Source organism: Drosophila novamexicana, unplaced genomic scaffold (genome assembly GCF_003285875.2).
Source record: "Drosophila novamexicana strain 15010-1031.04,08,12 unplaced genomic scaffold, DnovRS2.1 tig00001466-arrow-arrow-pilon, whole genome shotgun sequence".
Classification (NCBI taxonomy): domain Eukaryota; kingdom Metazoa; phylum Arthropoda; class Insecta; order Diptera; family Drosophilidae; genus Drosophila; species Drosophila novamexicana.
Genome location: NW_020824862.1, coordinates 668,064 through 682,284, shown reverse-complemented (window position 1 = coordinate 682,284; position 14,221 = coordinate 668,064). Strand labels below are relative to the sequence as shown.

Here is a 14,221-nt window from a genome sequence, read left to right as displayed (position 1 = left end):
TGGGTGAGCTCTCACCTTGAGTTGAAATATAGGCGTTCTTCTGTTTATAGCCATCGACGAAATTCGCATTTATATAGTCGGAGAGCTCGTCGTCATCCTCGCGGGCGAGCACCACACGACTGTGATCATAGCAGAGGACGTCTGTGTAACGATTTTTGGTCAAATTGTTGCGCATGCTGCAAATGCAAATGGATTGCAAATCGGATTGTTAATTGTCGATTATTGGATTCGATTGCGTGCGACTACTTACCGTGCATGCAGGAAGGTGCCCTCGGGCGCCCGATTCCGTATATCCGCATACTCTTTGATCAGGCCATGGCGGCAGCGCTCGCGCACCATTTGAACGATTTGCTCAATCGTTTTGGGATCACCCTCCTGCCCGGCCAGGCTGTCGTCGTCGCTGAAACCAGATGAGGCGCTGCTCGGCGGATTTTCCGACCAGAATTCGCCGACACCGCCAACGCCGGCGCTGCCAGCAGCTGCGGCTGCCGTTGTTGCCGCTGACACTGGGCCAATCTCAGCGGCGGCAGCAGCGCCGTTCGATTGGCTCTGCTCCTGCTGCTGCAGCTGTATGCCGGTCGTGTTGAGCTTGAGCAGCGCGTTGCTTGCGTTGCTCGTGTTGCCAGCGCCGGCAGCGGGGGCGAGGGCTGGGGCGTTGGCGGCTGTCCGGTGACTCGGACTAAGTCCGTTTATTGTGATGTTCTCGTTGGGCTCCGACTCGTCGCTGGCGGCGCTCGAGGCGCCGGTTTCCGTTCTCTGCTCGCCGCTGACTGTCACAACCGTTGTGTTGTTTCCGGCCAACTGGTGCACGGCGCTGATAATTGTTGACGCCGCAACGCTGCCGTTGCTCAGCGGCGACGCTGTCGTGGTTGCAGTTGCAGCTGATGTCGTTCCAGTTGCTGTTGTTGTTGTTGTTGAGGGTGCGGCGAGAGGTCCACCCACACCCACACCCACAGCCACACCCACAATATTGGCAAGCAGTTCGTCTTCACGATTCGTCATCGATTTGCGGCAATGTAGCAACCATGTGGCGTGATCTATTTCCAGCGTGCCGCCAAGATGCACTGGCAGCGCCTTGCGCGGCACGTGCAGGCTCAGCTGCGGCACCGATACGGTGAACACCCGCTCGCGCAGCTTCTCGCGCACAAACAGGCGGAGTATCTTGAAGGGCGCCTTGAACCACAGCGGCGCCGTCACAATCAGCACCTTCTTCAGCCGTGCCGGATAGCCGCCCTTTACAACAGAGAAGAAGAAACCAAAACCGAATCAATCAATACAAATATTCACCTTTTTTTTATACAAACATTTTGATAACAAAATATTGTCTTAAAACAAAAATATTGTCTATGCTTAGACGAAACAATTATTGAATCTCAATAAGCCAACAAATTATAGCTTATAAATATAAACATATTCTAATTGACATTATTGTGTGTGCGTGTGTGTGTTATGTGTATGTGTTGTGTGTGCGTGTGTGTGTGTGTGCTTGTGGCTATAATGAGGTTTTTGTAGCTGAAACACACGCTAAGGTCAGCTAGTCGACAGCGGCCCACATAGACCCGCATAAATACATACACACACACACACACAGGTGTATATGTGTACATAATGTACATCTATATATATATATATATATATATATATGACTGGCGGGTATTAGCCGGCTTTGCTAGGCCCAACAGTTTTGTCATTGGTGTGAAAATTGAAAATGTTTTCCATAAAACCTTGAAGCGGCTTTTTTCATCCAGCATGCACTCAATTTTGGACAATCGATCACATTCACATTCACATTCAGCACATTCCGACTCACATTATATTAAACATTTTATGAAGTTGCAAAACCAGAATATGTTAGTTGCTGCGCGTTAGACTGTGAACTTAATGTTGAGCATGTATTCAATCAATATAAATCAAACAAATTTTATGTAGAGCTCAGGGAAAATAAATTGAGTTCAATTTCACCAGCGAATCGTGCGTGGATTTGACGAAAAATGTGATTTGCGTGTCAGATGAAATCTTGGAGAGATCAGGGAAGAGAAAAAACATGCATGCAAAAGATTTCCACCAATTTTCCACTGTTGCAAGTGGAATTAAATGACTTTAGATGAACTGTTTTATGCTTTTAACCCCTGGAATAAGCTTGAGCTGTTCAAATGTTTGCAACAGGCAAAGGGATTTGGTTAATTGGAACTTCTGGAGAACTTAAATCGGGCATATGGATGCCAGGAAACCAAGCACAGACCAAGCTAATATCAGATATTCGTTAGCTTTTCGGAAGATGCACAAAATCAGAACTTAAAGGCATCAAAGCTAAGTGAAGGGGAAGCTGTGTATCGAATAAAATGCTTGAACTTGGTCTCTTACGATCTATATTAAACGAGTGAACCCTTTGATTGTTCCATAATTTGTATTACTTGGTTGGTTTCAAGTTTCTATTGGAGCTACTTGGATAAACTTTAGGCCTTTGCACAAATCACAAATCACTTAACGGCACGAACGAAAAGGAAATTGAATTTTATTATTATTTGGGTATTTCTTCACTTCAAATGAACACAAAACACGTCAAGGAATTAATATTGATTTTTTTCAAATAGCATGGCCTACAAAGATTTAACCTTTCGATGCTTTCAAAATAGGCGTACAGAAAACTAGCATTGTTCATTCAAATTCTAAGAAACGTTTTCGGGTTCCATTTGAAATATTCTCAAACTGTTGGCATTAAGCTAAGTTTTTCTTCGATCTTCTTTCATAATCGCCGTTTATCGATAATGCGCGTTAATCGATAAACATCGACTTTTTCTACGATATACAAAGTTACATGATTTTCCAATTTGAAAGTCTTTGAGTCTGCGAACAGACAGGTTAACCGAGAGTGGGGTAGATCGACTTAAGAATAGATATGCTCTGCTGAATTGGAGGCGTCTCCTTCTGGCTTGCAGCTAAACTTGCCACTTGCCACTTGCCACTTGCCAGCAACAGCCTTTTCCTTAACCATTTTCACTGGGTTCGTGGCATTGAAAATAGCTTCCGGAACAGATCAATTGGAAAAAGCTTGTAAGTGCAATGTGAATGTGACTTGACTCATGCAACATTGTGCGTGGGTGCATGCCGCAATTCGCGCGAGTCTGCTGCTGTGCCAGTGTGTGTGTGTGTCTGTGTGTGTGTTAAATTAGGTGTAATATTAAGAACAACAACAACAAGAATCTAGGCGAATCAAATGAAATTATTGCTGCTGCTGTTCGCTGATGATGTCTGCCGCAACACAACCTTCACCCAGTTGTGTTGTGTGTGAAAACGTTTCATTGCGGCCATTTCTCAGTTGCAAAAAGAAAATAAAAATAAAAAAACGACGACGACGACGACAACCACCCAAATGCCGCCCACTTGGCCCGGCCGTTTCCAGCTTGTATCCGTGTCAACGCCATTTATACCTAGTTTATTGGCCAATCTCAGGGGCGCGCGCCCCTCTCGGCGCTTCTCAATGTGCAGCTACGCAGCTAAGTATATGTATATTTGTTTGTGGCCACACAGGTAAGCACGGATATTAAGGTCAGCTGCAATATCAAACAGCCATAATCACAGGAGCAACACCTACACAAGTGTATCCACCGCAACGAGCTGCGCCCACGACAAGAGTATAAAATTAAACGAAAATTTAAATGGAATTCCTTTGAGCAGATTTTTCTTTTTTCTTTTGTTAATGCACTCACTGCATTTTTTGTGGAACATCAGATATTTTCTGTTTTCTGTTTTGTGTTTTCCGTTAACATTTTTTCTTTTCAGCCAGTTATGTTGGCCTTTTTTACGCATTCTAATAATAAAACAGGCATTATGAAAATGATACTCCCACGTTTTGTGGCTCCCAGTTGCGGCCTCATTAGGGATTCGCAATTCGTATATTCCATTTTTAAACACAACGTTCATATTGCCATTTTAATTAATTTTCATTTGAAGGGATCTCAATTTCAGTTTTTTGCGAACAAATTGTTGTTAATGTTGCCAACTGACAGAATGATTGAGAAATGCCAACAGAAATGGAAATGCAATGCAAATGTCTGCTGTAGTTGGCAATTCGAACGCTTGGCAACGCAAATTGGCTTTCCAGCAAAGCACTTCCAATCTTCTGGAAATGTTACTTCCCAGAAGCAGTTGCCGGTTAACTGGCGCCGAGCGAATCTATTCTCGTTTATGGCCTCTATTCATTTAAGAGTCTTTTTCTTGTTCTTGTTCTTATTCTTGTTGTTGTCGCTTTAGACTGTGGCACAGTTGCGGCTGTCGAGGTGTTCCAGGCTCGGTTCCAAGCGAGCGCAGCAAAGTAGGCAACACACTTAAGACTTCCAGGGCTGGCTTGGAAAGCGGCCGACTGGAACGGTGCTCTCAATGTTTCCAATGTCACAACTGTTGCCGCTGCCGCTTGACCCACACGGCAAACCGCGGAAAATCGAAGACAATTTGCATAGCAAATACAAATACACACACACACACACACATTTGTTGGGCTAGCATTGAATCGAGAGAATCAACAAAAGAATATATATTTCCTTTTTCTATTTGTGGTCTGTTGTCCTTGTTATTTTTCTTACAGTGCTTGCGTGTGCTCGACCATAAGCCTCAGATTTAATTACTTCCATGCATTTATAAATATTGCCCAAGTTTGGGTTTCGTGTTTGTTTTCTTTTCGCATAACTTAAAGGTGACCCAACGAGCTGTGTATACCAACTACAAGAAGCACATTTATTCCGTGGACGAACTGTACATCAGGGTCAATTCGAGTTCTTAGTTGATTGATTCTTTATTGTGGAGCTCTCAAAACTTGGATAATCATTTGCCACGCGCTTAAGAAAGGAGTTTGGCAGTTTTCGCCCAATTTCGGGAGAGAGAGACAGAGAGACAGAGAGACAGAGAGAGAGAACGAAACTAAAGACATCAAGAGTCATCCTTCAGCTCGTCCTGATTCCCCTGGCGCAGCAAATCGAATATCTGACAGAATTCTCTAAACTTTTGAGATAATTTAATATACTCGCAATAATGCCATAATTTTGTTAGCCTTCGACTAAAAACTGTCTGTAAGTCAAAGACTTCTTATATTGTCCGCTTGCCTATCACAATATTTGGCAAATATTTAAATATTTTACAATAATTAGTTGGCTCACAAGCCAGCTTTAGAGTCAAGCTGAAACCATAATTGAAATGGACATTTGTATCCAGGCAGCAGCCTCTGCTGTCAACTGGGCCCGAATGCTCGCCTCAACGTAGCTGCGTTTGGCTTGTTTTTATTATCAGTTTTATACGAGTTGGAACGAGTATGCAACAATAATAATTAAATCTAGTTGTTGGCCTGTTTGGGGAACTCACTGGCCCGCAAATTGGAATATTTTCGTGTGTGTGGGCGCAAATGCTGGCAAATGAGAACGCGTAATAAGATACAAGAGGCAAAATATGCCCGTTGTCGTAATAAGCAGCATTATGACGCACCTGTCCCTAATAATCAGGCAACAGCAACAGCAACAATATTGACACAATCATCATTCAAGCAATTGAGAACAACCCACGCAGCAGCCGCAAATAAAGCTGAACATAATAAACATTTCGCCGGCTGCAATTGAGTCGAAAGGAAAATCAACTGAAGTCGCGCACGCCCACACGACGCCTTCAAGCGCCAAGTGGAGTGGAGGCCAGTTGAGGGGCGGATTGCAGCATGGCAGAGGAGCCACAACAGATGAAGTGGCCATGGCTTGCACTTGACGACGCACACGCTGATTACGTGCTCCGGCATGCGATTCGGCTTATAACTAATTATTGCTGCCACAAATTGTTGTGGCAGGCCGAAGCAAATGCTCCTAGACTCTAGACTCGGCCCACCTCTAAGTAGCTTTGCACTGGAGCAGGCCGCAACAAGCTCAGCGCGGCTTTGAGGCAATCGGCGCAGGCCGACGTGCAAATACCCTGCACCTGAGCTAGACTTGAGAACGATTGAAAGGGTTTTTTTTTAGCGAAGACTAAAGTCCTTATCGATTTCCTCACGGGGGCATTGCAAGTCTTGTATAACTATGGGATATATATATATATATATATATATATAAGATAAGAGATGCATATCAAATATCAAATCAAATGGGCATTTATATAATGACAGCACGTTTTCATTGCAAACATTGCCTAACTAGTTGGCGGGGCGAGCTGATTCTCATTTGCGCATAATTCCAATTTCTTGAAATCGTATATTTCTATTCCACCGAATGATGGGGGAGTTGAGTTATGGATAATTTCAATTCATTTTTTATTTGTTTTTTTTTTTTTTCTTTTCGATAAATGCAACTCAATGTCAAGTTTCTGCGCAATAGGAATTTGATACCTGCTTTATGGAATAAAATTGAAATTGAGAAATGTGCATGAACGTAATTATTGGTTTTTGCAGAAAATCATCAGGCCCTGAGGTTCGGCAAAATGAAAATGAATCTGTGCAAGAAATATCTCTTTATATATTGCCTTTATGCAATTCTCCTTTTATATAATCATCAATTCCACGTTTCTGTTGCGCAGCCAACTTAATACTGCTGGCAGCAGGAACTCTGGCAACGCCACAGTTTTATTTCCTTCGAATTGCGAGTAGCTTTTGGCTACACTCGAAGCTGTGATTGTTGCCACAGAGACGAGTTATTTTTAAACCCTCTCAGGGTGTCAGGATATATATATATATATATATATTTATGTATATATAGTATATATATTCTTCCCCCTCTGTTTGTTTATCGGATTTAGCTGGATCTGACGACTGTAGCATACGGCTGTCATAGCATAAATCGCTCAAAGATTAAGTTCTTGCGAGATATCGCCTCAAATTAGTTAATTCGGAGCTCTTCCATGCGCTCCCTACATATGAGTATAATCCTATCAACATCGGGCTTCTATACTTTTGTGTAATTCTCATCCAAACCTTATCTAAAATTCGATATTTATCGATTTTGGAGAAAAGGTTTAAGCTATTAATGAGTTGACGAACTTGGCTCGAACAATTTGACCTAAGTGTGCTTTATGACAAATCCGAAAGCTTTCTGCTGTCGCTTTACATGCATGTGCACCAAATCGATATACCCGCTAACCATTCGAAATACGTCTACAGGGTATTCAAAGGGAAAACTCTGCGCCCCATTGCATTACATAGATGTCAAGCGCTCGAGTAATTGCCAACTTGACTTGACTTGTCTTTTGCTGGGAATTAAGCATACGCCAGATGGTTTTTTCGGATGTATTTTTTTCCTATTTGTTTTCTTTTTTTTGTGGTTCTCCCCCCTGCTTGCCAAGTTAGCGCTGCCAGCTTTGCATATTGTCAATATGTGTGTGGCCAAAAACAAAAGCCCAAACAATGAGCTGGCCAAATAATAATAAAAAATAAATATAAATATGTGTGTGTGTGTGTGTGTGTGTGTGTGTGTGTGTGGATGTTGTATGTGAAATTAGCCATGGCCAAAATTGGTAATGCGTTTTAAGCTTGTCGCCGGCTTTGGTCATGAAGCGAATTTGTTGTCGTCGGCGTTTGGCTCCAAAAGGCAAACGCTACACGCACCAAGCCAGCCAAACAGTCAGATGACCAGACAGCCCGATGGATAACTAGATGCGATATGACAGATAGTACGTATACCCAGATAGCCAAGAATGCCACAGAGAGCGAGGGAGAAAGGGAGACAGGGAGAGCGAGGGTATCGTTAAATTGACGCCAATTGTCAATAAGATATATTCAAAATACATATATATTAAGAAAACGAAAAAGAATTGGGAAAAGCTAGCTATAGAAATTCCCAACTTGTTCTCATATTGCATACACAAAAATAATTATTTTACTTAATAATTCACTCAACACAATTGTTTATTTATATTCACTTTTTTTCTTTCCTTCTTTTTGTTTTTTTTTTTTTTGTATGGGAACTTTTGCTGATATCTGACAAATATTGTCTAAAGCTTTCCTTTTAATTTAATGATAATAATATGATAAAATATGATTTCATTGCGGAAAAGTGAAGGGATAGTTTCATGACACAAGACAGACTGCGAATATGTATATGCAGGGTATTTGATAGTTAAAAGGGATAGAGAGAGAGAGAGAAAGAGAGAGAGAGAATGAGAGAGAGAGACTATGCAATTATTATATTAAGCTATTGAACTGATGTACAGGGTATTTGCTAGTGAAGTTTGCCAGACTATGCCATGGACTTTATTCTATTGTTGCTATGCCCATTTACTTAAGCTCATGTGCGTGTGTGTGTGTGTGTATGAGTGTGTGTGCGCGTGTGTGTGTTCAGCTGAGATACCACGTAAAGTGAATGAGTTGGCAAGCAAAACGAAAGGCAGAACTCAACGTGTGGACATAAATCAAAAGCGTTAAAATGTGCGCGCCAATGTTCAAACAGCTGTGATTTCATTGACTTTTTCGGCGTCTGCTTCTTCTAGGTTCTTATTGTTGTTGTCGTTATTGTTGTTGTTGTTGTTGCCATTTGGTTTTGTCATTTTTTCTGCAACTGGCAGCTGGCTTTGTTCTCGCATTGCCATCAAATAAAAGCCAAGTTCCCGCATCACCTCACAGCACATTTACTCATTTCTACTACAATTTATGGGGCTTACTTTGTGGACTTTGCCTTTGCTGCAAATCGTTTATATAAAAATAAATAATTCATAAACATTATTTATATTCCTTAGGCATAAAATCGCCAAATAAAGCTGGACGAAATTTTGCACCAGTTTAAGCCCAATTTGGCATCAGTTTCCTTCTTTCAATTAATTCAGATTTTGAACAATTTTAAATCCTATTTAGATAGAGTTGAAACCCAATTCTGAATCAGTTATACCCTATTTGAATGGCCAATAGAGCTATATATCATTCTGAACCAGTTGAAACCCCATTTGGAGCCAGTTTAAAGCATACTATGAACTAGTTGAAGTTTTGAATAGGTGGAAACCCTATTTGGGGGCTGTTGAAGCCCCATTTTGAACTAGTTCCACACTAATTTGAATGATAAAATAAAACTTGTTACCATTTTGAACCAGTTTTAATCCCCTTTCGAGGCAGCTTTCAATCATCTTGGAACTAGTTTCAATTTTCAACAGCTTGAAATCCTATTTCGATGCAGAAATTTGAATGGCCAATAAAACTATACAGAATTTTGAACCAGTTTAAGTCCATTTTAAGCCAGTTTAAAGCCAACTTCAGACTAGTTAAAGTTTTGAATAGACTGTAGCCCTATTTAGAGGCAGTTGAAACCCATTTTGATGCACCAGACAGCTTAGAGTTTTCTTCAAATCAGTTTCAGTTTTGAACAGGTTGAAACCCTATTGTAATCAGCGCACAGCAAACAGATAAAAGCAAAAATATCTTATTATATAAATAAGTTTTTGAAATTTCCATAACCTTTTTTATGTCACACAGAAGACATCTGCGGCCTCATAAAAAGCATACCATATATATTCGTGATCAATATGAAAAGCCGAATCCTTGAAAACTATTCTCAAAGCAGTTGCGTGTAGTTTAGATGTCGGTAAATGGTATGGACCATCATATCATATAGCTGCCATAGGCATCGATCGATCATGAATTGAGTTCTTGAATAAATTGATCAAACTTTGCATTTACAACTATTAGCATGCTGTCTATGCCTGATCAGCTAGCTTAACCATATCATATATGTTAGATACATACATGAAGAATCAGTCAAGTATGGCTATAAGCGACTTGAGGTAGTTTTACCCGAACATATCTGCAAGCCCGATCCCATCGGACTATGAGATACCGATCGTAAGGTTGCCATTCGAAAAATCGTTCTGAAGTAAAGCCTTCTGCAAGGGTATTTGATATTCGTACAAGCAAACATATTTCATCTTCGCCTAGCTGTGCTTTGCCCTAACTCTTAGACAAATCTTTCGACTAAGATAAATTCGTTGGCTCGATTTGATGAACAGCTCAATTTTGTGGGCGATTAATCAGTAGGCGTTCTTTTTGCCAGCCTACGATCTTAATAAAGTGCAATTATGAAGCTATACAAATGCGAAATACTGGAATGGCGCCTAGCACAAATACAAGGTCAGCCAAACTCGACAAAGAATCCATTATAATAAGTCGAGGAAAAGTATATCGTAAAACATATTATATATACATATTAGTATATAAGACACATACAATGGGCATAAAAACAGTTAAGAATAACAGCTAATAACAAAATAGAAGTAAGATCTAAGCCCAGGCGTAAGATAGTACGCTGAGCACAACAGGAATGTATGCTGCTCACAGAAACTTGGCTGCCCAAATATGTAGCATAACTTAATATAAATTGTTAATTGTTAATTGTTGATTGTTGTTTGTTTATTGTGTGTGCATTACTTGAATACCTGAATGGCCGTGCTTTAGTCAGTCTGTTTGTTTAATTACATATATTTAGTTGTAATAATGCGCATGCATGCATGTATTATAATTGATATACAAATATATATTTGAACGCTTTGTTGTTGCTTTTGTCTTTGGGAATGGATTTACACAATTAAATGCACACGATGAGAGCTTTCGTTTTTTTTTTATGTGACTTTTTTTTTTTGCATTTTTCTTTACAATTTCAATTGGCAATTTTGTTTGTTAGTTTTTGAGATTTCAGTTGTTTGTGTTTTTATATAATGCGCTTCTCAATGTTGTTTGTTGTTGTCGATTACACAATTTGCACAGATGATGCATCCAAAATTTCCAACAAAATAAAAAAAATGAAACACACACACACACAACGTGCAAAAAAAAATCTAAACAAAACAATCCACAATGGACACGCTGTTTAGCTACAATTACAGTTAGACAGTTAATGCAGCGTGCCGGGATGTGGGTGAGCGGGCGGGCGGAGGGGCGGCGGCGGCGGCGGTAGATGTAAGCGTCTTTTTTGCACTTGTCGATACTTTTCTAGCTGATCGAAATGTTGCAGCTCTTATTGGATTTGTGGCTTTTATTCAAACAACAAATTGTGGCACTTGCAGCCGCCGTCTAACAGCATTTAACATACATATGTAGATACACACACACACGCACGCACACACGCACACAAAAGCGTTTCGTTCGTTTTTGCTTACGATTTTCTTTGGCTTGGCGTTTTAGACAGTTGTCACTTTTTGCTGTGTCTTAAAAAAATATAAAAAAAAAAATTGTTTTCTATTTAAATATATATATATGTACGTATATATATATGTATATATCTTTGCTGATTTCACTAAACAATTATTAACTGCGTTTTAAATGTATTTATTCTTGTTTTCGCTACATATACTTTATTTAATGTATGAGCTGTCTAACGATTAACTTTGTTTGGTGCGCGTCGCCGTGGAGAGCTGAACAACGTCTATTTGTCTGGTTGTGGCTCTGCCGCCGTTGTTGCTGCCGCTGCTACTGCGGCGACTGGCGACTATGAAGGCGGCAGCGTTAAACGTTATAACGGCAAACACACGACGCTAGCGTCAGCGCTGCGTTCTTGACGCAGGCGCGATCTCCCACCACCGCCAACAACAACAACAACAATTACCGAAACAGCAAAGGAAAGTGGCAGTGAAAGAGTGACAGAGAGAGAGAGGGAGAGGGAGAGGGAGAGTGAGTGACTGTATGTCTGTGTGCGTGTATGTGTGTGCGAGAGAGCGCAAAGCACGACAACCCACTGGCCTGCTTTGATGTTTGCGCTCACCACCCTAGTCAAAAATAAACCGCTTAGTGTTAGGGTTGCTTTTGACACGCGTAGCGCAAGAGCGTTGCTGCCACCTGGGGTTGATTTTTGGTTTTTGCATTGTGCACGGTTGCATTTTTGCAGCTGTCCGCTGGGTTGGTTGCTTGTGGGTGGCTATTGCCAGGGCTGCAAGCACGCACATATGCATGCCCATGCACAGCCCCAACGAGTATCCATTAAGGGTTGCCACAACTACAACATATGATCTTAAGACTATCAAATGCCAGTGTTGCCACATGCTTGGCACAAGTGTGTCACTGATTTATGTAAATTATGCTCAGTTACTTAGCCTTGACGCAAACCCTAACGCCCACATGGTAAGCGTCTTGACTTTCAGTGCGGAAGCGCCAACAAAAAACAACAAAATCAATGTTGAGGCTCAATTAAACTGAATGAAATACGCGCATAAACAGACATCTAGATGTACATATGGTATGTATGTAGAAGTGTATGTATAAAAGAAGTGGTACAACAATTTGAGGTAAATACTGGCGCGTTGACTTTGAATTTGCATTTTAAGTTCACAAGCAACTCACACACACACACACACACACACACACACACACACTGGCACACAAATATGTACAAATAACAAGCATGTATGTACATGCATATATTTGAACGTTTGCGTCAATGTCAGACAGTAACTACAACAAAAACAACAACAACAGCAACAACAAGCTGAAAGCGCACGTTGTAAAAATAACACAAAAAAATATCGACGCAATATACTTATTTAAGCCAACTGAGCAATGAATGAACGCACACAGCTCTCGTAATCTGTGAATGTGTGCATGTGTATGCGTGTGTGTGTGTGTGTGTGAGAGCCTAAAAATAACAATATCAATTCTATATAGCAGATAATTAAGTTGAGTTGAGTTGAGCAGTGCAGCTACCTATATACATACATACATATATAAAACGTTGTTTGTGTTTTAAGAAATTGAAGTTTAACACGAAACACAACAACAAACTTTTGCTTCCGAACTACGCGCGCTGCCTTCAACAGACGTTAACGGCGAATGGTGGGAGGAATGAGAATGGCAGGGCGTAACGGAAACGGTTAACGAGCCGGCACGACAAAACGCACAGCACAAGACGCACAACGCATAACGCACAACGCACAACGCATAACGCACGACGCACGTTTTGATTTTGTAGCTTTCTTTGGCTTTGCTGTTGCTTATAATCAATCTATTACGTTCGACTAGAACTCGTCAACTGAATTAGTTAATCAAGCAAAAGATAGCCAGAAGCGTCGGCGCGCGTTCGCAACGAGAGCTGCTCGAGAGACAGAACTGAGAGTGCTAGGTGGGAGTGCGAGTGCGATTGAGAGAGTGAGAGCAAGCGAGCGCGCTAAAAACGAGAGTGAAAATGTGTCAGTGTGACTTTGAATGAGTGCGTGCGTGCGTTTGTGTGTTTACAGTGTAGCAGCCGTTGCAATGTGCCACGCACTAAGCTTTATGATCGCTTTCCAATATGCATGTAATCTTTCCGTACCTATCAATGCGTGTGTACATAAATATGTATATGGCAATATTTTATTGTATGTACAAGAGCTTTTACTTAGCATTGATCAACACATGCTCTCAGCTACAATACGCTGCGTATGCGTAATGTGAGACAGCAAGTGTTACGCATACGCCAGTGAAACCATTGCGTGTATGTGTGTGACTGAGTGAGAGTGCGCTTAAGCCGTAAACTACTTAACTGCACAGTGGCTAGCAATTTATTGTTTTTTTTTTTTTTATATTGCTTTACTTTTAAACGGTAGTTTTCTAATTTTGCTTAATCAAATATATATTTATTTATTTGTACATTTTAGCCACACCTTTTACATATTTTTTATAGCGGTTGAGAACTTTATCTGTCATTGAAAAACTAAAATCTATTAGATAAGCATGTACATTTTACAGACAAAACGAGCCTTTGTTAAAACAATGACATAGATTTAATAACATTTTGAGAGTACGTAAATAAATGTACTTAATTGGCTGATCAGATCATTTGCACTTTTGTTAAACTGTGCAGCAGCCACAATTGAAAAGTACGGCAACTACAAACATTTCATTCGCAGTGCTTTACCTTGCTTAATTCCAATTTGCTTCCACTCTCTCCCACTCTGCCACACACACACACGCACTCGCACACAGCCACACAGCACTCACGCATGTGAGAGCAAAGCGCGTGCTGCTCTCAATTTGTTTAGCCTCTCAGCTATTATGCTGCTGCGCTGCCGCCGCCGTCGCTGCTGCTGCTGCTGCCGCCGTCGCTGCTTTGTGCCCACGCAAATTATTGTATTGTTGAGCTTTTTATTTTTTTTTTTGTATTTGCGTTTTGATTTAAAAACAGTTGAATGCATATATTTATGTACACATGTAAGTATTTTCTTTGTAATTATATGTGCATTAGGTACACATCTATGTACCTATTGACTTGATCTCTGCCAAGACAGCGGCTACTACCGGCCGGCGTTTGTAACA

The 14,221-nt window shown here is 40.9% G+C and overlaps 1 protein-coding gene across 3 annotated transcripts in view; it reads right to left on the bottom strand.

The window, feature by feature from the left end:
* LOC115767844 (tyrosine-protein phosphatase non-receptor type 9) overlaps nt 1-14,221 on the bottom strand; it is a 38,492-nt gene that overhangs the window by 2,648 nt on the left and 21,623 nt on the right. For 2 of the 3 annotated variants that reach the window (XM_030712192.1, XM_030712193.1), the window contains exons 4-5: nt 251-1,233; nt 16-176 (exon numbers count right to left, since the gene is read on the bottom strand). In XM_030712192.1, coding sequence (XP_030568052.1) covers nt 16-176; nt 251-1,233 — 1,144 coding nt within the window. Of the gene's footprint in view, nt 1-15; nt 177-250; nt 1,234-12,650; nt 12,718-14,221 lie in introns of those variants that run through there. The other variant, XM_030712194.1, reaches the window with a different exon arrangement.